The sequence below is a fragment of the Polyodon spathula genome, chromosome 1, assembly GCF_017654505.1.
Source record: "Polyodon spathula isolate WHYD16114869_AA chromosome 1, ASM1765450v1, whole genome shotgun sequence".
Classification (NCBI taxonomy): domain Eukaryota; kingdom Metazoa; phylum Chordata; class Actinopteri; order Acipenseriformes; family Polyodontidae; genus Polyodon; species Polyodon spathula.
Genome location: NC_054534.1, coordinates 82,129,655 through 82,154,678, shown reverse-complemented (window position 1 = coordinate 82,154,678; position 25,024 = coordinate 82,129,655). Strand labels below are relative to the sequence as shown.

Below are 25,024 nucleotides of genomic sequence, written 5' to 3'. Positions count from 1 at the left end.
ACCCGTTTGCTGATTACAAGTAATATTTTAACACATTAATTTGCTGATTAAATAATTTGCTTACTGCTGCTTAAATGTAAGTGTTGTCTGGTTTCACAGCCCCCTTACGCAAAGGCCTGTGAAATCAGCCGCATGTATAACTAAAATACAATTTTAATGTTCTATGGTGTCCACAGACACATGCTGATCCAGTCAGTTTAGCTCCAGGGCCACAGGGTATCTACTGCGTATCTTTCATTGAAAAACCGAAATGCCCCTCTGCCTGTAATGCAATAGTGTGTAAACAACACTGTTTTATCATTTATGTATGTTTTTTTTCTGTTCCTTTTTATGAATCCAATGCATTTGCCAAAATGTTTTTCTTTATTAACTATACTTTACTTCAGAATCCATGTGTGTACCTTTGGCAGTATTACAGCATAGTGCTTTTTGTGCATTAGTTATGGGGATGTACCATTAGTAACAGAAGTCCTCAAGACTTGAGTACCAATACATTTTTTTGTAAAAAATGTTACCAATAAATTTCACAATAAAATAGTTAACATGACCAAATTACAATGTTAATAGGAGTACCAGGATATATAAAGTAAAAAAAAAAAAAAAAATATATATATATATATATATATATATATATATATATATATATATATATATATATATATATATATATATTATGTATGTATGTATGTATGTATGTATGTATGTATCTCTCTCTCTCTCAACTGTTTTTCAGAATAACTTTTCAAAATAGATTCGCCTCAGTGCCCTCATCAAGTAAGGTTTTTGGAAAAAGAAACAATCAACCTGTAGAAACACTTTAGTAAAATGATTTGAATGACTCTACAATCCCATTACATTGTTTTATAAGTGGACAGTTACAGCATTTACTTTTCACAATCATTGTGTACAGTTCAGTAGGAAAAAAAAAACAAACACACAACACACAGAAAGTTGCTTGAAAGGCTGAACTGGTGAAAGGCTGAACTGGTGAAAGGCTGAACTGGTGAAAGGCTGACCTGGTGAAAGGCTGACCTGGTGAAAGGCTGAACTGGTGCACCCTTTCAGTTGCCCCACTGTGCCTTTCTTAAATCACGGCAGACCCACCTGGCATTTGTTTAACATACTAAAGATGTCAGGAACTTTCAAGCCATAAAATAGAATAGAATTTCAATCCATAAAATGGTGAATTTAAAAGAAAACTGAGAACACTGGGAGTCATTCATAAAACATTAGCTTCAACTGAAAGCCTACAGGATAACCTAGTACTGCAATATTGTTAATGATGCTGAAAGATTTCTAGCTTTGGATTGTGATATTTCATGCAAGACAGTTTGGTAGAGAGAACCCCCCCCCCCCCCTAAAAAAAAACTTGTGATTGGAGTGAATGATTTTTCATGTGGTTCAAGTGTTCAATCAGAAGGCACTGCATTGTGTTACTGTATATTAGGGGCATACAGCTATTGAAATCTGTCAGCTACACATTATAAAAAACTGTCCAAGGTCCCATGTAAAAATCTTACCACACGCAAACTGGTAAGAGCATGTCATAACCCCCACCTCACAGTAACAGTAAATTACCCAGATTGTCTCCCCTACTTTTTTTAAAATTATTAATTATTTATCAATTTAACATACTTTTTTTAAATGCCCAATTTGAAAGCCACCTAACCACTACAACCGAACATGAGTACTGAATATACAGTGGATCGGTGACCTCTATTCCCACTGCCAATTGCCTCTTTTCACCTGCCAAACTTAAAACAACAGGTGCTCTCAAGCTACTGAACTCTGCTGTCAAGAGGCCAGAATATGCAATCTCCAGCACCCTGATGACCAGTAGAGGCTACAGAAGTGCAGGGGGGTGTTACCTGTGCCCAAACTATATTCCTCCCCAACCCACAGGAAGGCAAAAGTTAATTCAATGGTTTCTGTGGGCTCCCAGTCAAGATCAGCAACTTGGCACAGGAGGATTCAAACCAGCCAGCTCCTGATCATATGGCTCACCCTGCACTCCAGTCTGGTAGGGTCTTTACAGGATGAGGAGCCAAGCTTTCCCAATACTTTCTGCCACATACTTTACTTTTTTGTCATGTTCTACAGCTACTTTGGTAAAGATTATTGTTGCTCATATTGAAGCAGGGTAGTTCCTCAGATTTAAAAAAAAAAAACAACAAAAAAAAACACCCACTAATAAAGTTGTATGTTACTTATGTATTTAAGCCAATAAACACTGGCCTTTGGAAAGGATCTTGTCATGTTTGTGAGTATGAGACATTCTAATACAGGAACTACTGTATACCTACTATTTGTATGTATTTAAGCCAGTTGTATGTGTCTGCTACTTCATGCAGCAAGTAGTAGACACACAGAACTGTACAACCCAATTCTCCACATTTAAAACTAAATATGTAGAGCAGAATCAACGATGTATTAGTAGTTGACTAATAAATTACCATGCCAGAAAATGTAACAGAAGATGCTGAACAAACAAAGGGTTACTATTAAAAGGTCGGAAACTAAATTGTGAAAATAATATGGACAATGCTATACAGTGTGGGAACAACGTACAGCCAAACCACCTTCAAATATTTTCTGTAGTGTGGGAAACCAGGTCCGACAATGTTGCTCCAACAGAGCATATAAAGCATATTGATCAGTAAGAAAAATTAGCTGTTGGTGATAAGAATGCCTTGTCTAACACAAAGACATATTTTCCATAAACAAGATATTAACACTCACCACAGAGTGCACACACCACACACACACACACACACAAACCTGATTGTAATAATGTAAAGCTTTAAAAAGGAAAAATACATTTCAGAGATTTGTTTAGAACATGTAGCACAAAACCAGTAACATTTCAAAATTCAGTGTCCCAAGTAAGCATTAAATTACATCCTTTACATTGGTATTTCAAGTATAGGTCTGTGAGGTATTCATGAACAAATACTTATATCTTGATTAAACAGAGATTATTGTCAGACGTCTGTCCAAAAACCAATTAAACAACTGAGCTGCAGCGATTGATTATTAACGTACAGACAGACTTTTAAAATGCCAATGTGAAGATCTAGATTTAATAGCAACTACACACCATGTTATATGTGCTTGCTAAAACGCCAAGTGCTGTTTACTGAATGAAATACTTTAAATTTAAATTGACTATCAGCAGCTCTGTTTTATGCAAATTAAATGTTTGTGTAGGACACTTCCTTTGTATCGTTTAGGTTATTTCGGATCCCTGAAAGAACAACCTGCCACTACAGACCCAGTTTAAAAACAGACCGAAAAATCTTGTTAAGATGTGGTGGTTGGGGATCCTTTGAGGCTGTTGAGAGCAGCGTGGATACGAAAGTGCAACCTGGATTCCATTGAATAGCCTTTGTAGTTTTGCCTAAAATAAGAATAAAAAACAAACAAACAGTAAATTAGTTAAAGCCTTAGGAAGTGATTTCTAAAGCTTGGTAACAGCAGTAAAATGTCTGCTAATAAAATCACACGAACGAATTAATAATAATAATAATAATAATAATAATAATAATAATAATAAATAAAAAATGAAATAACACCTTTTCACAGTTACTTAAACACCATTACTTAACAGAGCAATACAAAAAAAAGTTTAACTAAATGCATGTATATAAAAACAAAGAAGGTTTATACTAAAATTACAGAATCCCGTTATTAAGTTTTAATAATATCCCCCTCAGTGTATGAGAGACATGACCTAAACCTGAAACAATACAGTAGAAAGGTGATACAATACAGAACTTAAAGCTGGCCTGAGGAATTCAAAGAGCAGCCAGACAGAATGGTGCACCAAACAGCGCTCCAGATAAGCTGCAGCTTTTATGCACTACCTTTAAATTTAGTGCATAAAAAAAAAAAAAAAACAGAATAATTTTGCTGCACAGCTTGTATTCCTACCCTAAAACTTCCACTAACAATTACAATTACAATGTCTTCAGTTACTAGGAAAATACACACAAGAAGGTCACGCTTTATTTTAGTTACTGTTTTTATTGTTTATTAACTGTTAACAAACAGCTAATAAACATGTTAATGTACATTATTTATTTTAGGTAAACTGTTAGTTAATAATATACAATAGGCCAGCTAAAACTGCAAACACCAGAGCCCTATGGATGAGCAATACCCAGTCGATCGTATGCTTGAAATTGGTTCAGATTCTTAATGTAGTAATGTTTATCAAATTAAAATCTGTTTTTTTTTTTTTTTTTTTTTTTAAATTAACCCTAACCTAAAAATTAACAATGTTTGTTAACAGTTAATAACCTAAAAAACAGCCCTTAAAATAAAGTGTGACTGGTCTTAAAATATACTATTGAAGGGTTGCTAAGAAAATATACTTACTTTGCATTTTCTATAAATCCGCTGGCTTTTTGAAAGTCTCCTTGCTGCTTGTACAAGAGCCCCAGCTCATATAAACTGAATGGCACCAAATAATGATCATATTTTATCCTCTTCTCACTACAAAGGAGACAAAAAAACAAACAAAAAAATGATTCACAATACGACCACAAAATGGCAGCAAAACCTAAAAATCTGTGTTGCAAACTCTAGCTCTTTGGGTTTTTAAATGGATCATTCATAGTCATCCTAGGTGGGACCAGTATGCAGTTTTCAGTGCTGTTTCATATATCCTGGGATATCCTCTTGATACCATCATTTATAAAATTGGGATATACAAATAAATACGAACATGGTTATGTTTTGCTCCTGAAGGCATTTAAAAGAGTTCTGGAATTTGAATTCTCAGCACAAGTTATAAAAAGTGACAAAACATTAATATTAAAATGTAAAAAAAAAAAAAAAATAGCAAAATGAAAATGTATATTGTGGAAAGTACCAAATAATCTTAAAGAAATACTGTAACATTGTAGATCTACGAAATGTAATAATGAGTTGCTGGAAGAGGTTTTGATTTAAAGAAGTACTAAGCAGGCTTGAAAAAGGTGGATTTCTGTAATGAGGTCAGAACAAAAATGACCACTGAAGGGATGGCAGTGCTTATAAAAAACCACAAAATGTTCCTGTCAGAACAACTGAGGAAGTCAGCATCTCTGGCCAATTTTTTATTTTTTATTTATTTTTATTTATACATAGCAACTTATTCACTGCCAAACATGAACTACTTTAGATGGGTATGACTGCAGTACAGGATACTGACCTTAAGGCTACGGTTTCGGTGTAGTGAGAGGATTATTCATTGTTTTATTAACAATAATATGATAGCCAATCAGAGTTCAGTGTCCTGACAGGAGAATTTTGTGTTACCTTTGTAAGGACAGCGCTATAATGATGACGTGGTCCAGTAATTCAACCTCCCCACCCACCCCTCTTGTATTTCAGGTTCTTTAGGATTTGCAATGGAGATATTTTTATCCATATATATTACACAGTGAATAGTGCTGAATTAACAAACTGGAAGAAAGTAAACTGTCAACATTAAAATACCTTGCAGAAATACACCTTCCTCAGGCATGCTTCTAGGGCTCTTCTTTAGTACGTCTTTCTGGCCCAAGTCAAAATCTTAATGGAAGGACTGATTTTGACATTGAGTAGCCATATCAAATACACAGAGCTTTTATTACTTTTGTCACGAAAGCCTTTTTAACACAAACAAAGTAAAAATGTCTCAGTAAACATGCGTTACCTCATGCTGACTTGAGTGAAGCAGAGTTCAGCTTGCAAAAGACGACCCAAATGTTTCAGACAAAGTCCCTTCAACATCTGGACAAGGCACTGGTCATCAGGGTGGTACTCTGAGGGATCTTTAACCACATATACAAAGTTATGGTAATGCTTCGAAACGGGCACACACACAGCCATATATATAGATCTCAATTTCTTTATAAAATGATCACGGTGTAAAACCATTAAAGATTTGTATTTCTAAAATGAAATTTGCAAACACACTTGCATAAGAAACAACTTAATGGGGCTTATTTTAAATAAACTAAACATCGGTGGATCAGTTTACATGCCATATCCTGCTGGCATTTATCCTCAGGAGTGATTTGTTGACCGAACGCCCGCCCTCCCCGATCAAATACAAGAAATACTAAAAGAAAAAACATTTTAATGACAAAATATTTCGACTTGAAGTCTTTTTTCAAGGTCTTCAACTTTTTTTTTTTTTAAATCCGCCAGTACCAGAGGAAATCATTTAATTTATGGACTATACTGGCATTTTGCCAGGGCATACGTTATTGCATCCCTCCTCTTCACTGAAAGAATGCTTTTAGATGGAGTAGAATGTAAATGCTGGCTTCTCAAAACATACAGAGCCCAGTGGTGTGAAACAACACAAGGTCTGTGTGCAATCCCTCATTTGCCACACTTACTGGTTTCTTGGTTCAATGCCAATTCTGCTTGTTCAATTGTAATGAGCAGACTCTCTGTGTGGTCAGCCCTCTTGCCAACAATTGTAAAGCCATTCCAAACGTACATCATTTCCTGGGAAGATGAATGAATAAATAAATAAAGAAAGAAAGAAAGAAAGAAAGAAAGAAAGAAAGAAAGAAAGAAAGAAAGAAAGAAAGAAAGAAAGAGTAAATTACAAAAAAGCTTACTTTTAAAATCTGGAGAGGAATCATTTTCTAATTCAATAATAAAACAAATCTGTTTGTGGAAGAAATGGGACACAAAGTGCCTGACCAGAGCTAGTAATTGTTATTGTTCTTTCCTTCCAATATCACCCTCAGCTATTTACTCCTGTGTCTTCTCAAGCAGACGCTGATACTGCGTCTATGTAGTGGCTTTGTAATTTGGACTAGGTCGAGACATCCAGACTTATTTCACTTCAGTATTTAAGGCATTAGCTTAACAATGTGTCAACTGTAATTAGCATTCTTGTCGTCTAGTTTCACAGGTCCTGATTAGCATTAATCTTTACTGGGCTACCTTGCTGTAAGAAAGCCAACATAAGGTATGATTGCTATCCAGGGTCTGTGAAAACAGATTTTTTTATTTCCTAAAAGGTGCTGAAAGTTAATGTTAATGTTAAACAAAGTTAAGATGCACTTGTCATTTTTAAACCAAAAGTGGTAAATCATAACAATAAATTCCTTTTCTATAGAAATTCAATGACATCTGTTCATACCAGAGCAGGCACCACCAGTTTCACAGGTTTTGGAGCAGAATAGCGCCGGGACTTTCGCACAGCAAACTTTTCTGTGGGAATGGATTTACCAGCAATTTTCTGCTTTAACCCTTCAACTTGTCTAGTGAAAAACACAGAAAATCCAGAAAATGCCAAATATGGAGAGAAGTACAGTCGTGTAAAATGTACAGCATCACAAATGTACATCACCTTTAGAAAAAAAAAACTTTGTTTCGTCATCATTACTTCAGACCATAAATCACCACGAAGAAGTACCATGAGGAATGATTACAAAAGATAAAAAAAAGAAACACAATACCCATCCGGTTCCTAGCAGCTGATTGATCTCAAAACTTTATCAATTTGGATGTTAAACAATCCAATTGATATAGCCTCAATAACAAGACTAGGTAACCTATTCCACACCCTCAACATTCTCTGTGAAAGTGTCTCCTTCCCTCTGTCCCGAGTCTATATCCACTTAACTTCCAGCAATTACACAGTATTTAATATTTTTTGTGTAGATATAATCAGTGTCATTACAGCTTTACATGGCTGAATTGCTAATTCTGACTGTGACCTGGCACACTAGTACCGTACAGTACTGTTGCCTTGATCAGTTACTTACTTAAACAGCTCAGTTACATTCTCCCCAGTCTGTCTGACAACTTCATCTGGAAGCATGCTTAGAATGGCAGCTTTCTGAAAGACATATATTGCCTGCAAAGACAAAAAAAAGAAGACGGACATGCTTAATTCCGTTGTTCTGACAAACTAAAGCAATTCCTATATTAGGCCAGCAGAGGGCTCTGTTATTTATGATCAAGGCATATTATTTTGCCAGTAAACCACCTGCAAGCCTACTTGAAGCATGCGTGTTTGAAGAACATGAATTTCTAGCATACATCTTGGTCTAATTTCATAACCAAACTTCTTGAGATGTACTATAGTGTATTGCTGTATTGAAGATTATGTATGAAAATTACTCATTGCAATCTGTAGACTAATCTGACCTGCAACTGAATAGAATAGCTGCCAATTATTGGAAACTGTAAATAAACTGCTGCAAAGAGAGAGAGAAAAAAAAAAAAAGAACAGGTTTGTACATGCTGAGCTGTGTTCATTTACCTTTGACCACTTGCTTTCCTTACAGAGCAGGTCTGCATAGCGGTAAGCCTCTAGCCAATTCTGCTGGAAGGTGTGGCACCACATCAGCTCCCAGTAACAGAGGTGATGGATCTGCTTCCACTCCTGCTGGGATGCAATGCAGTCCTGAAACTTCACTTCAGCCTGTGTGGGGGGGAGACCAGAGCAGCAAAGCATTTCATTTATACAGGCATTCTTTCACATTACAAGATGACCCCATATTCACTGGTCTGTCTTTGTCACTATCTTAAACTTGATCTACACACATGTACAGTCCACACTACATACTCTCACGTCAGGTGCTCAACTCCGTGATCTGGCCAAGGCATTTCCTCTGCTTTTACAACCCTGTTTATTGACATTTATAGTCCTTTTGGTGTCTAAGAGAGAATCCCATTAAATTAATTTGTACATACCAGTTTCTATTAAATACTGAATGTACAGAAAACCTGACCTCAATTAGGATGAGAGAGAAGTATGTTTTGTATGTTCGTAACCATCACAAAAACCATCATAAAAAATCCTACCATTAGTATTTTTATTTTTTATTGCAACATGTATTTTTTACAAGATTGTATGTGTACAGCATTTAATTGTTGTATATGAAAAAAAGAAAAATATTGAATATAAACTAAAAGTGGTCTAAACTTTATATATACTACTATGTCAATACTAAGGCTGACATCTATATTTGGCATGCAATATTTTTGATGATGATTAAACATTTAGGCAAAACTTCAATAGATCTTGTACCAGGATGCCACTGGTGATTGACAAATTAATCTAGGCAACCTATACTTAAAAAACAGTGTCTGAATGACAGTTTATTGCATTTGTAGTATACGGTGGAGCTGTGGGAATTTAATTTGTTGTTCATTTATAAAAGCATCCACAAAGGTGCACAGAAAAAAAAAAAAGAAAAAAATAAATTACCTTCTCAAAGTTTCCTTTAAGTACTGCTATCCTGGCTGTATAAAATAAAATAATAGACCCCTTTAAAAAGAAAAAAATGGATAAGTTATACATTTGAAAATGCCAATCAAGTACAGAAGTTATAGATTCAAAGATGAAGTCCAATATCACGTACGTTGGGGAATTTCTTGAGGTAGGGTTCCAACAGGGCTTCGGCTTCTGCAAGGTTTCCTTCACCACTACCTACGGAGATTTCGTTGAGAAAGGGGGTTGTGGAAAACAAATGACCGTGGCAGGAGTTTTGAGGATTAATACACTGCTGTCATGCAGTTCTAAAAAGGGTCAAGGTGACTTAGTTTCAACTTCAAGGTTGGTTCTTAAATTTTTCACAAGATTAACACTACACACTACCTTCTATATACCGACTAGAAAATTCAAGTCAAATGAGAACAAATTCTCTTCTGCAATGTAATCAAATGTATGTGGCCATGTGATACATCATAAGCTGTGCAAGTTGTGTGCATCTATTCAACAACATGGCAAAAGCAGAAGGATCTCAAAAAGCAGGTTGAAAAAATCACAACGTACATCACAAGTACACAACACACTCAAGGGGCATGTTGAGATTTGGGTTTTTAATAATCTGGAAACTTTAGTTTATCTAAATGGCCAGGGTATAGACAGCCACTGCTAGTTATATCATGCTGTCCCTTAAAGTAGGTGCAGAAAACAAAATAATAACTTCATAAAATAAATCTTACCTGTTATGCAACTCAATTGACTATAGAGGTCTCAAAACGTACAGTATCAAAAGAAACATATGATATTGGAAACATCTATTTTTAGTTTAAAATATCACAGCTGGTACTACTGCTACTAATTTGTTTGCCTTGCTGGACCAATCTTACAATTCCATGATAGTGGCACACATTCTGCTTCTATCCTTACAGCAATCTTTTGGATATGTAAACTGCTGAAACGGAGCGGTCTGCTTTTCATCAGATGCTCAAGTATGTATTATTGCTCTGTATCACAAGAAACACAATTCAATAAGTGTAGAATCAATTAATCAAAAGCACTGCTTCTGATGCACCAGTTTTGTTTGGTTTTCATGCTTCAGTCATTGCTTAGATGAATGGTTTTGCAATGAGTTCCAAACAAGTCCCCTAGATTCAAAGCACTCTGTAAAAAGCAACTAACTGTAGCGACAATGTGATATTATATTAGAAAAAAAAGACAATATATATTAAAGCAAAAACAATAGAAAGCATAGCTTTCAACTTGTACTGGGAGCCAGCATTTTTAAATTATGTGGTGTCTGCTGTATTATTTTTTCTACAACATTCCAACTGTGCTAGTTTAAGACTGTGTTGACCACCCAGTTTGTTTATGGCTGTCGTAGCAGTAGAGACGCTAGCATTACGCCCTTGAAACCCGCTAGACACAAACTCATACAACCAAATGAAAGACAGGGGTTTCTTACCAAGGATTAAAGCAACATAAGTGTGGTAAAGCAGCAGGGTCAGAACAGACAGTATAGCTCTCAGGCTGTGGCTAGAAGCCCCTTCTTGTAACTGGGACAGCCCAAACTCCTGAGAGGCACAAAAACAAATGGCGGATTATTTTAAGGCGGTACAACAAACATTTTCACACATTGCTATAGGGCAGGAGTGCCCTCGATTCTCGATGGCCTTTCCTTACCAGGTTTTAAATATTATCAATTAATACTGGTAAATAATTAATAAATACTTGAATGGAGGTGTAATTGGTTTAATTAAGTAATTAAGGGGTATGGTTGTACCAAGCATCTCAGATCAAATGACCCTCACTGTGCAGCGTTGCTATAGGGTCATTTCATGCTCACTGTGACCAAATTCAGGAGATGCGTTTACTCCATGTGTGGCTTATTATACATATACAACACTAACTCCTGCTGTCCTGTCCTCTCTCTATGTTATGTCCCATACTCCGCATCTCACTGGACGGGGAGGTGGGACTGGTCTTCTCCTCTCTCCCTCCTTCATCTTTTCTGTCCCCTCTGACCTCTCCTCACTCTCTGTTAACACCTTTGAATTTCACTGTCCAACTAACCTCTCCCTGTCAACTCCTGCTAATTGTACTGTACCATCCCCCTGGACCTCTCAATCACTTTCTCAATGAACTCAACTATCTCCTCTCCTCCCTCCCCTCTCTGTCTACCCCAACTGTCTTGTTAGGTGATTTCAATATCCCTCTCTCCAATCCCACACACTCTGCCGGATTCCATCCTCTCCTTCAACTTCTCTCTCTCTCCATCCCCTCCTACCCACAAAGCTGGCCGTCAACTGGACCTCACTTTCTCCAGGGCCTGCTGCCCGTCCACCCTCTGATCACTATTTTATCTCTTTTTCTCTGTCTCTCCCTACTGCACCTACCCCCACTGCCACCTCCCGCTGTAACCTCCACTCTCTCTCCACCCCCTGTCCTTGCCTCCACCGCTCTGTCTCTCTCACCTCCCTCCTATCAACTTATCCCAACTCTTTGTAAACTCTGCTACCTCCACCCTCTTCTCCTCCATTGACTCACTCTGTCCCCTCACCTTCCAACCTGCCCGCCCTCTCAGCAAGAAGCAAACTGCGCTCTGCTGAAAAGAAATGGAAGAGAACCTTCTCCTCTACTCTTTCCTCTGCTAAACGTTCCTATTTTCAATCTATTATCCAGCCCTCCACTAATAACCCCCGGAAACTATTCTCTATGAACCCCGGAAAACTATTCTCTAACTTCTCCCCCGGAGACCTCAACCCCCCCAAATTTGAGACCCATGAGACTGACGACGGAGCCTTTTTCTTCTAAAAATCTCGATATCACGCAAACTCTTAAGAGTGCTGAGAGACGGAGAGGGGTCCATCCCCTCCTGGTTGGGTTGTGGGAGAAGGGGGATGATTGAGTGGGCACTAACAGAGGGGAGACTCTCAGACTCAGTCCTCTCCTCCCTCCTCCAGGGCCACAAACCCAACATGTGCGCCCTCGACCGCACCTCCCTCCAGAGCTACTGTCCTGTCTCCCTCTTAACCTTCCTCTCTAAAACCTTCGAGTTGGCAGTTCACCGCCAGCTCTCTGCTTTCCTGTCTAACCACTCTGCTTGTACCTCCAATCTGGTTTCCACACTACTGACTCCACTGAAACTGCTCTCCTGTCTCACTAACTCTGCCCGTGCTGCCTCTCTCCCTCCTCTGTCCCAATTCTCCTTGATCTCTCTGCTGCCTTTGACACTGTCAATCAGTCTATTCTCCTATCCTCTCCTCACTGACCTGGGAATCTCTGGCAATGCTCTGGCCTGGTTCTGCTCCTACCTCTCCGACCGCACCTACCAGGTAACCTGGCTCTGCTCAACCTCTACACCTCACCCTCAAGGATCAGTCTTGGGTCCTCTCTACACCTGCTCCCTGGGTACCCTCATCGCATCCTATGGTTTCTCGTACCATTTCTATGCTGATGATGCTCAGATCTTCCTCTCCTTCCCCCCCTCGACCGAACTGTCCCCTCCCGTATCTCTAGCTGTCTGTCTACGATCTCCTCCTGAATGCATTTGCATCACCTCAAACTCAGCCTCTCTAAATCTGACCTCCTTTTCTTCCCCTCCTCTGATCTCTATCTCCATTACTGTAAAATCTACCATGCTCTCTCCCTCCTCCTCCTCCACCAAGAACCTTGGAGTAATCTAGGACCCCTGCCTCTTCTACTCCCAGCACATCTCCACTCTAGCACACACCTGCTGGTTCTTCCTGAGCAACATACAAAAAATCTGCTTCTTTCTCATCAACTACTCCATGCAACTCCTCATCCAGGCCCTGATACTCTCCCGCCTAGACTAGTGCAACTCCCTCCTGGCTGGCCTCCCTGCATCTCCCAAACTCTGCTGCTCACCTGGTGCTCTCTTTGCCTTGCTTCTCCCACGCTACTCCACTGCTCTGCTCACTCCACTGGCTCCCGATCACAGCCCGCATCCAGTTCAAGACTCTTGTTCTTGCCTACCGATGCCTCGACCAGACTGCACCCAGCTACCTCCAGACCCAAATCTCTCCCTACACCCCCACCCGACCTCTCCACTCCGCCTGCACTAGGGGACTGGCTGTACCTCCTCTTCACTCCCCTGCCTCCAGAGCGCGCTCATGCTCCACACTCGCCCCGCAGTGGTGGAACAACCTTCCTACAGTGGTGGTGCACCTCCTCAAGACACATCTCTTCAGACAACACCTGTAAAACTCAACTCTTCCCTTCTGGGCAATACAGCACTCTGCCTTTAATGCACTTTATCTGCTCCCTATTTTATTGTATTTAATCCTGCACTTAAACACAGTCTGTACTGTTTTGTATTTCACCTGCACTCGTATCTAACCCTGATGTAACTATCAACACTTATCTTCTCTTGAACTGCCCCAATATCAAATCGTACTGTGTTTTGTATTTGATCTTATTAGGACTGAAGTCATTGTATTTTGTATATTGCTCTTGATTGTACTGCAATTATTGACCTACAGTGTATTTTTTGTATACAACTGTAAGTCTCCCTGGGTAAGGGCGTCTACAAAGAAATAAATAATAATAATAATAAACCACACTGAGAAAAAGGCTGTAGGCCGTCGTGTGCATCCATAAGAGCTGTGTAACTACAGATTATCTCAAGTATCTGAGGTGGTAATATTCTCCATTTTGAGTATAGCCTGGGAACATGCTTTGAACTGTTTTGAAAAGCCCAACTGCTGCTAGCTATGGAGATTCACTAACCAGAATGGAGAACAGAATTGAAAGATGCATTAGAAATTCAAGCAACTTTGATGGATAGTTGGGCTTTCAAAACATTTCAAAAGCACAGCAACGTTTGTGATTTAGTCTTACCCTATTGCCTGAAAACCCAATAAATTCCAGAAGCCTTAGAACTCTTGCAGGTAGGAGGGACAGCATCTGAAAATGAGAGGGAAAAAAAAACCTCACAAATCTTAATAAAATTGCTTTGTAGGATATAAACAATGCTGAGAAAAAAATGTAAATGTTATTTCTTTTCCCCTATTTATTTCACTCATGAAGCTGTCATTACAAATGATTACTGATAAATATAAACTGGTTAAACATCATGCACTGTTTATAATTTTAAAAAGGCACTGCACACCAGATGTGTTTCTCTCAATTTTTAAAAATACATTAAATATCCATAGAAACCAAATTTTCAACCAAGAACATAACAAGTTCAAGAATGGGAAAAGGCTATTCTATGGCTGCTCGCTTTGGTGCCAGCGAGGTCCGTTAGCACTCAGGAGAGGAAAAACAAAACCCCCTAACCAGGTTAGTATTGAAAAAATTAAACCTCTGGGAATCTGTGGTCCTTCCTCCAGGCGGCTAGCTAAAGGTCTTATTGTGATGGTTTAAACTGTCCCTCATGTCGTTGTACAGTGGTTTAAAATCAGCCATCTTTGTGCTGAATGTACGAGTGACAACATGTATTTTTTACAATGAATCCAGTGTGCAGCGCCCTTGTTAATATTAATGACAGCATATCATAAAAGCCAATGCAGATTATTAGGTGTCACTACAATGGAAACATGAGCCGCAGTGACCTGAAAGTATTTCATGATTACTGATATTACAGCAGTGAAAAAGCTGCTTCAGAGCATATGCAGTTTTCAATTTAACTGAGGCAATCCCAAACATACCAGATTGAATGCTCCAATTCCTAACTTCACGCCCCCTTCAAACTGGCAGTAGGTTTCGTTCTTGCCAGCAAGATCCTGAGTCATGTTTAAAAGCTGCTGACAATCCCTGGCAGCCATTAGAAAAGTGTTAGACAGAACTCCAAACACATATTAGATGGCATTTAATTAAAACACAATTAATGAATACAACCATTGAAATAAAACAGTTGTTTACGCATTGGAGTGTAAACCTCTGAAACTATTATTCAACTGTATGAAAACACTGTCTCTGCTGTTTGTTAGTGTTATCACTGGAGCTCAGTGAGCACAGAAGTGATTGCTATTCTCCAAGCAGGAGTACCTCTGCAGAAATTAATTCATTTTATTTGCAACCAGCAATTTCCACATTGATAAAATTACAAGAAAAGGCAATATTGCTTACTTGTATATTTGGTAACTTGTTCTGATTTTGATACCACCTTTGATAAAGTTGATCATGTTTTCATCCTAAAGGGGAGGGGGAAACACACATCATAGTTTTAAACAAAAAAAAAAGTTTCTGGGAAAAAACGATGTCCTAAATGTCGCCTTCTTTCATGAACATCTTAACAAGAACCTTTTCAGATCAGCGATTTGTTTCGTACTAATCTCTGTACCATAATACTAATTCCTTGAATAGACCTTTTTCTAATGCTTGAGATACTTATGTATTTAGTAATGCATTAGGTATATCCCTATGAATAAATACAGAAACATCTGTAAACATTTTGAAATCAGTCTCAATGTTTCTAAAGCTGCTATCAGCATTTCTTTAGGATTGCACTGTCTGCATTATAGGTCAGTCCAGACTACCACGTTTCACATTAGCATACACTTTATTCAAAATGCCACCTTCTTGGCAATACAGATTTAGCTCAGTAGTTCAATCTCACGAGCGAGTATATTTACTAAACACTGTTTTGTTTATTTCCAGGTAAAGGCCCATCCCTACAATGTCATTCATTCATGACCTGCTTTACGAAAGAGCTGTATTTTCTCATGTTCAAGCTGACAACCTCATAATTTTAAATTCAATTTTGCTAATGGACTGATTTGTTTACATGTGGATCGCCTGTCATCTTACAGTAACAGGGAAATGTATCATATGCCCAACAACCGGTGGTGTGAAACCAAACACTTAGGCTGTATTTGAATGTATGAGATCTAATGACCTTCACCACCTCTCAATTCACTCTCATTTTAAATGGCGGGATAGATGTGGTCATGAGACAATTTTTAAACGATGGTATTACTACACTGTTGTATTATTGATCTCAACCTAGACTAGAATCCAGGTGCACTGCACAGTTCTTAACTGTAGAAGACAAAAAAAACCCCCAAAAAACCCCACTTCTGTTTATAGCTGTTCCTAAATACAATCTTATTTGTTGCGATTTACTAAAAAGGTAACACACTGCAGACAGAGCCTTTGTGACAAACATAGTTAACTATAAACATGTACTGTATATTGAACAGTACAATTATTTTTGTACCTTCTAAGTCAATACAATTAAATATTATTTTGGCCTTCAAAAAAGGAATGCTTAGGTGAGCGGTTTACCTGCACAAACGTTAGGGCTGCTTTCTGTAGCAAGCACTCTGCATAGCAGAGGTCTGCATGCATTTCCTCTAAAGAAAAAAAAACAGATATTAGGCCAGCAAACTCTTCAAAGTTGCACTTTATTTAGCAGAAAAATAAAAACTGAATTAATATTAAAAATAAAAAAACAGTAATTAAGGGTGGCTAAAAGGGGTTTACAGTATATAGTATATATTCACAATTTTACCAGTACAGACAGTACTAAAAGGATGGATTCAATAAAAAGAAAAACATTACAGCACTTGCATTATTTCCATTTTACACAGCAACATTCAATCAATTTTCTAGAGATCAGTATACAATGTGTGTTAAGTTACCACTAACTGTTTACTGAATGTTAACAAAATTTTTGGGATATTTGTTTGTGGTGTTTCCAGGTCATGTCAGACTGTGTTGAAGTTTGATTTATTGGTGATATTTCCAATTCCTTCTTAAAATCAATTCCCAGTTCCAATTCCAACTTCCATTAAGTTTGAAAAGTATTTGGAATTGAAAAAAAGGAATTGACCCCTAACCCTGAACAAGACCAGTATCAGTCTGTCAAAACTGCGTCAGTCCTACAAGTACTGTACAATATGTGTCTTTATTTACTCATTCATGTTTTTTTGCATATTGTATCACTGGTTGGCCTGTATTGCATATTTGTGCCTGAAGCAAATACATCTACATGAAATGAACAAAGGCACTTAATAAATCAAAACAAAAATCTGAAAATAAGGCAGTTTCTATATTTCTATTTTCAAGTAAGATAAACAAATGATTATACAAATTAAATATTATATTACAAAACCTAGGCAGTGTATTATGACCATCACATCCAACCAGATCACAGCTTTTGATTTCTGTAGTGTATGAAATAGAACAAATTTAAGCAAAAAAAAAACTAAGGCAACTGTAGAGGCTATCGCAGAAGAGTGCAAGGTAAAATGCTAAAATGTCTAGATTTACTTGGGTATCCAAGAAAAGAAAGCAACAGAAAAGTTAAACAGGACACCTTTTAAAAGTATTTTTCTATAAAATAATGTTGCATTATAGTGATGACATGTTTTTAAGAACGTGGAGTTAAATCTCAAAGATAGTGTTGTTTATTAAAATTCATATCGTTTACCTCTTCTTACACTACACCTTATCGCTTAATAAAGACACACACACTAATCTTTTACCTTCACTGAATTGTGCGGCTGCTTGCTTGGAAACTAAACTGGATATAGATTCCACAACTGTGTTCTTTTTTCTAAACCTAAGAAAGTAAACAAGAGAATATAAATTAAAAGGATATGAGGAAAGCAGACACAAGTGGAAGAGAACAACTTGTCTTCTTGTGATGAAAGGAGGTCAGAGTGCTAAAAAGAAAGGTCTATGGGGTACAGGCTGTCTCTCAGTCTTACAGATTGTATGTCGTCTCAAATGTACTTATTCAGTTATTTTCTGTTTTAAAACTACAGTCATCTTCACAAAGAGTTTTTGATCACTCGTGGATCTAGAGCTACCAAAAGGATGTTTTTCTGCAGTAACAATATAGTTGCTCAGGGGAAAACTAATTTTAGAAATGAGAAAGCAAGGAACATGATTATTGACAATGACCTACTTTATTATACTATCACCAGTGTTAAGGTTGTTTTTTCTCTATGGTGCAGTAGATGAAGACACTACAGATGCCTCACCAAAAAGCTCAGTCAACTGATCATCACACAACATAACCAGCATGCATGCTATACAGAGGGCCCTCCTAATCTCACGCTATCTCCTAATCTCATAGTCTACTGATTCTAACTGTGGGGGTTAGAGAAGTACAGAACATATGATATTACATACTTAGATTTTGCTTTTAATACTTGGAATGCCAGCTTTCAACTAAATAGCAAAAACTATAGTTAATATATCAATTTATTCATTTATTTAACAGCTTTTTTTATTTTGAAAGGGCTTTAACTTGCATAAACAAACAAAAAAAGGGTATTTTCTTCCCTAATGAAAGATAAAATGTTATTTTCCTGTCATGCTAGAGAAAAGAACATACATAAACCATCTTCCCTAAATACATACATATACTATTGCCAGTTCTGTACAAATAATCTTTAACTAAGGTATTCCTTAAGCACTGGTCCTAATCTTGCATTGAAGACATGTTAAGGCAATTAATCCTTAACATTTGTACTAAAATGTGACATAAAATGTGGAATGCGCTCTATCGACAAATCACAGCCACTGAACAACTCTGCTGTAACTGACTCCCCATGCAGCTTGCTTTAAATACAGTAAAGTTTTGAATTTGAAATGAAACTTTAGGACCATAATTACTGAGAGATAATAAAAGAGCTAGTCTATAAAACACATTCACATCATTGTCACGAGTTAATATGCGATTAAAGGATATATTTCTCCTAAATTAATGAAAAACATATATTCGTAGCCAAGATAAATGAGGACCTGCAAATTCATCTTTTACTGAATATTGCTATTCTTATTTGGTTACCAGTGCTGCTTTAATCCCTTACCTTTGGCAGGTCTGAAGTGCATCTTTCATTACGCTGATGCCCATCTGGATGTCTTGGTGTTCAAAGGTCATGGCCGCCTGCATCACCAAGATCGTGCTGTATCCCAGAGCATGGTACATGCTAGCCTTCGCCCTGCCATTAAGTGGTTTACACTTTAATAATGCAGAGTGAGTCAGATTTGTGTTGCTCAAACACTAGCGTTTACCCACTAACCCCTACAGAGGTCATTAACTATCTGCTAAATACACTGAACGAAATGCTACCCGTAGACTCCAATTTCCTCATTCTAGAAAGGCATGCAAGGCTGTGATGTTTCACCTCTGATGGAACAGCTTGGGCCATTGCTTGAAACACTCGATTCTGTGAAACTCAAAAGAAACAACAACATGTATACAATTTCATGAGAAAGGTTTGCCTATGATGGGTCACAGCGCAATAAAATCTGAAAGCAATTTGTTATATCTGTATTGAAGAAAAAATACAAAAATGGTTTCTAAACCACCATATTGGATAGGCGGTCAAAGCGAAAGTCACTACACGAAATCCTCAATGGTGGTTGTTATACCCCCCGTTTCAACAAAAAGTGCCACCAGACAACAACCAATACATTGAACATCAAACCAAACAGACTGCTCTTTGCACTGCTCCCCAGGAAACCTCTCTTTTCTCCAAACTGTTTTTGTAATATTGCCTGTGTTCCTATTCCAGCTTCAGCTACTTTTGATCCTGTGCTAGTATCCTTCTAGCAACTACCTTCTTACTTGACACCAGTTTGTAGCTTACTCTGTATATTAACCCATTTCTTTTCCCCTGTAACTTATTTACATACTTGAAATGGTAATTTGGGGAATCGGCTAACCCCAACACACAGTTACTATATTAAAATGCAGAAGATATTGGCAAAGACTCATTTTATATATATATATATATATATATATATATATATATATATATATATATATATATATATATGTGTGTGTGTGTGTGTGTGTGTGTGTGTGTGTATGTATGTGTGTATATGTGTATATATATATATATATATATTATATATATATATATATATATATATATATATATATATATATATATATATATATATATATGTGTGTGTTGTTGTTTAGAGTGGACAACATCAAATGCAATGTCTGGACACTAAGGGTTAAAGCAAAAATAGGTGAATTTAGTAAAACATCTCAAATAGGTGAATTTAGCCACGCTAAAGACACCTGGAGAGGTGTATCTGGCGGGGATTAAAACATCTCAAACTGAAGTGACAATAGTCAGTATGATGGCAAACAGAAAAGGTATGTTTAAATAGAGTCATTACATTATATGACCAATTGTTTTTTCTTTAACACAATTCTTTAAATCACATCTCTTATCTCCCATACAAGTATTTATGAGGACATTTGGTTTACCTATATACTGTATAACATTTCATTACTATGGTTGAACTGCCATTTACTGTATAAAATGTCTGAATGGATACTATATCATGCATTTTTTACATTGTTTACTGTCATTTATTTTAAAGTAAATGGGTGTTTTGTTTTGTACTGTTTTGGTTGAGTAGTGTTTTGCCTTTGACTTTTGATTTGACTTGAATGAGAGAGATTTTTTGTAAAAATGTAACCTCTCTTAAGCCTTTTGGAAGTTGCCAATATCCAGCGTCATTCTTCACTAGACACTTCTCAAACACCAACATACCAAGGTCTCAGCATATCCAGAGCTTCAGAAAACTTGTTGTTCAAAAAGAGGTTAAGTGCCATTGTGCATTCTTCCAAGGCAGTTTTCAAATCCATTTTGGATGCCCTGAATAAAGAAAACAAAGAGTCAGGCAGGAGTTTACAACATAAAATCACCATCACCACCGCACACCACTCAGACTGGTGTGGAGTATAAAAAGATATACCAGACCCATTTACAGGGATGGAAATAAGATTGCTTTGCAGTTTCATCCATTCCTGTTTTCACGATCAGTTTAAATCAGACACACCTGAGCTTGTTACCTATACACTGTGGCTAATGAAGCTTGTATTAAAACCTGGAATAGGTGAAACCTCTATGCAATAGGAGTCGTACTTACATCCCTGCTTTCGTTCATTTTATGACCCATTAGAACAGCATGAGGTAACTAATTCTTCTTAATTGGGGTTTTTTAATTAATCTAAACTTGCAGACCTAAAAACAACTACCCTTTATATCATTTAATTGGCCCCTCTACCATTTTAGATCTTTTTACAGACAGGAATGAGCTACTAGTACAGATAAAGGTTTGATTTTCATAATTTTCATTCTCAAACTCGATCTCGGAGGCAGTATTTTGATCCACCACAGTTTAGATAAATGAAATAGTCAGATATGAACCACGTGGTCAGAGACTCCCCAATAACTACTGAGATCAGTTAAATCTTTTACCGTTTCATACAGTTTCCCTTATGCATTTTTAGTCATGTCAAAAAAACAGGTCAATAAAAAATCATTCCTGGGGAAATCCGCAGCTGAATAAATATACAGAGCATTAAAAGGGTCTATGTAGATTCTGCGCGGCTTGGATCACTAATATGAACCCAATTGCTTTGATTTAACATATCAGCTTCTCAACGACTTCACAAAGAAACTTGACTGTTTTTACTCAGTTCCTCTAGTTATGAGCCACAAGACTTATATAAAAGGGGTGGTTCAGTTTATTTCCTTTGGTCACCATACAGAACGTGTATTTATGTAGTTGAGCATGTGTCTCTGTTGCAAGTGGTCATGTCACGTTCATTTCGTATACTGACACCCACACAACTCTGCCTTGTACTCTCATCCCTTCCCTTTTTCCATAAACTTTGTGTTAACAGAGCTGCTTCAAAGCTCTCTGGAAGCATTCTTGTTTTTGCTGGCTAGGTACCTGACTGATTGGATTTCATATTTTCCTCCGAGGTGAGATATACACCTACTTTACTGATTAACAATACGAAGGCAAGTCCAACTTGCAACAGCTTATAAGTAGAAAAGCTTGTGACAGACTCCCATACTGCCAGCTAGCTGCTAGCTCAAAGAGCACAGCAACTGCAATCATTTAAAATCACTCAGCTGTGTTCTAAATATAAGAAATTGCAGACAACCTACTAGTATTGTATTGTGCCAGAGGGGAGGAATTGTATCACTCCCATATTACAATGAATGTCTGGCTACTTCAGCACAGCAGTCCAATTTCTGTTTCAGGGGATGGGTTCATACCAAGTTACCATAACTCATCCACTCACCAGTGACAGGAATAAGTGTCTCTTTTGGTGACAGTAGATTACAAATGTATTGTATATGCAGACACAGAAAAGGATATATCTGGACACATACCAATTGATTAAAAAAATAAAAAAAATAAGGTCACTGCCCTTAACACTTTTTTAAAGCAAATATACTGCAACTGGAGATATACTTATATATTTGTGTAGATTTTCAGGAAAGAATACAGTATACTACTTATGACTGATGCAATCTAATAAATGCAACAATCCCGACCAGGACAGTGAAATCCAGAGTGGGGGGCTGGGCCAACACTTTCAATATGTGCAAATGTAGTTATTGTCTTCTTGAACCAAGAGTAACTGGCTCCAAATTGAATCATTGGTGCACCAATTCATTTCTGCAGAATTGAAATCGATGTTCAAACACACAACGTCAGTGTTGAGAGATTGTCACAAATGAAACTAAACTGAATTATAAGGAAATGTTTTTGATCCCTACAGACTGGCATAACATTCTCCTGCACTTGCGTGCCAGAACTGTGTGCCACTTTTTTACATCCAGTTTCAATGAGTCTTGCTTCTGGTCTAATTATAATTTTAAAAAAGCAGTGAAGAGTCGTTCTCTGTAGTGGTGTTCAGAGGGAACAGGACCCAAGCATTTACAAAAAAAAGTCTTGCTCAATTGGCAAATTTTGGGGTACAGATTTCCCAATAACACTGTGGGTAGACCTGAAAGTGAAATATATACATGAGGTGTGGAACCAAACGGTGGCAAAAAGCATTGCAGCCAGAAACATGCATCAGACTAGTCTGACAGAATATTCTAAATGTTTATCACCTTAAAAAATATGCCATCGTCATAAAGACACACAAGAATGAAATATAACGGATTCAAAACAACTGAATTTGTTATATACAGTCAAGCAAGGGAGATTTCCTTAAAGCAAATATACTGTTACAATCTCCTGACTGTTGCCTACTTTCCTGCGATAAAGAGGCGGTACATTTAAAAACATGTCAACTTTATATCCCGTGTTTCTGACAACGCCTCAGCCAAGGTCTTGTCCCGCATGTCTGCTTTTAATATTGCATTTAAAATAACTACAGATGAGACGACTATAACAGCCAGTTTTTCATCTGTAATTAGTTAAGCCATCATTTACTAAAGACAATGACAGACTGAAGGAAAGAACTGACAGCACTAGTGTATTCGCCAGAAAATAAAAATACACACACTTCTAAACGCAGGAAACTTGTTGCGCAACTAATTGCCCAGGTGTGGACAAAGCAGTTGCAGGTGATTAAGTTGTGCAATTTCGAGAGCAATTGATCATTCAGCAGGCTTTAGAGACTCACTATTGCTGCCCTTAAGAAACTAAGAGGAAGTCAATACCACGTAGTTCCATTAAACTGTGCTGTGGCAGGACTAGGTTGATAAGGGACTAAGTGAATATTACTGTAATTAGAGGACAACTTCACAAAGGCAGGTGTTCAGGCTTTAGCAATTTCTTTATGTAGAATATTCCAAATACACCCTTTGAAGTTTATAGAATTTGCAGTAAGTGCACTGGTCAGAAACGTCAACCTGGAGCGATTCATTCAGAACGAATAAAGACAACAAACAGGTAAGAAATACTTAAAAATACAATCTTAAAAAGCACATTATATAAATAGCCCTGTAAACATCGGTTATTGATGCTAATAATTGTGCTCAGACTCAGGAGGCAGGAGGGTTGAATTAGATTATGTTAGAAAACACTGCATGCCTTTCAAGTACAAGGATCAGCGTTATGCATTCACATCATTAACATCCTGTTCTCTTTGAATGTCAACCACTAATTTTTTAGAGCTGTGTATTTATTGTATTTTGACTGGAGTTTTTTTAATTGAAAAATCAATAAAAAAAATTAATTGTCCAACAGGTTTTCTTCTTAATGCGATGAATTTCAGCATGTGGACTGCATATTATTTAGTGAGAATAGTGTACTCGTGTGGCCGGGATGAAGGTAAGCAAAGTAAAGCTATCCAACACCTGTCTGGTTTGACTCTTTCAAAGTGAATCAGAGGGTGAATCTCTATATTCCTCGTTTTCTAGCTGTGCTGTCATGATAGTGAAGCAGGACACCCCCTAGGTCCTTATCGGTAACGGACGATAATGTTTGTTAAAAATGTGAAAATAGGCCAGATACAAAGGGTGTTAGAAACAATTTCCATCCAACTCAATTGCTTTCCTAGTGTTATATGTCACGGTCAGGATGACAGTGGGGCAGGTAAGGATACAATGTCCACAACACAAGGTGTCTTTACAAGCTGTCCGGTTTATTTAAAATAAACTATCGCCTGTGCAGATGATCCGGGTGGTAGAGCTGGCTTCATAGCTTCAGCTCCCATGATATTCTTTTGCCAAAACACAAATTAAAACAACAACACTCCGGCATTGTTTCACGTTACCATAAGGGGCCATACTTGCATAGCTGCGTCTCCTTTGTACTGCCAAACTCCTCCCTGTGATCAGCCCGGTGCCACACTCTCTCCCATCACCGCGCACAACGCAGCTGATCACAATAGAGCTGTTCAGCAGTGTTATAACTACATCCTTCCATCAAGATTGGCGAGTTCCTGTTCAGACTTACCATCGAGTCGATCCATCCCTGTAAAAGCGTACCACAAACCTTACTTCGAGCCCTTCTTTGTCTGGGAGTAGATTTGCAGCTCAGATTAATTCTCTCTCATTCACAGTCGCATTAAGTGGTGAAACCTTTAGTGCAATTAACATAACATTTCATGATGTTTCA

At 37.6% G+C, this 25,024-nt stretch overlaps 1 protein-coding gene across 3 annotated transcripts in view; it reads right to left on the bottom strand.

The window, feature by feature from the left end:
- Positions 1-678: 678 nt before the first annotated feature.
- The window catches only part of LOC121323157 (tetratricopeptide repeat protein 39B-like), a 39,816-nt gene continuing 15,470 nt past the window's right edge, over positions 679-25,024 (bottom strand). For 2 of the 3 annotated variants that reach the window (XM_041264026.1, XM_041264036.1), the window contains 17 exons: positions 20,701-20,805; positions 18,994-19,125; positions 17,659-17,735; positions 16,457-16,524; positions 15,299-15,363; positions 14,878-14,983; positions 14,066-14,131; positions 10,671-10,779; positions 9,363-9,430; positions 9,209-9,268; positions 8,258-8,419; positions 7,758-7,849; positions 7,130-7,250; positions 6,372-6,483; positions 5,681-5,798; positions 4,378-4,494; positions 679-3,397 (listed from right to left, as the gene is read on the bottom strand). In XM_041264026.1, coding sequence (XP_041119960.1) covers positions 3,301-3,397; positions 4,378-4,494; positions 5,681-5,798; positions 6,372-6,483; positions 7,130-7,250; positions 7,758-7,849; positions 8,258-8,419; positions 9,209-9,268; positions 9,363-9,430; positions 10,671-10,779; positions 14,066-14,131; positions 14,878-14,983; positions 15,299-15,363; positions 16,457-16,524; positions 17,659-17,735; positions 18,994-19,125; positions 20,701-20,805 — 1,675 coding nt within the window. In that variant the 3' untranslated portion in view covers positions 679-3,300. Of the gene's footprint in view, positions 3,398-4,377; positions 4,495-5,680; positions 5,799-6,371; positions 6,484-7,129; positions 7,251-7,757; positions 7,850-8,257; positions 8,420-9,208; positions 9,269-9,362; positions 9,431-10,670; positions 10,780-14,065; positions 14,132-14,877; positions 14,984-15,298; positions 15,364-16,456; positions 16,525-17,658; positions 17,736-18,993; positions 19,126-19,311; positions 19,888-20,700; positions 20,806-25,024 lie in introns of those variants that run through there. The other variant, XM_041264044.1, reaches the window with a different exon arrangement.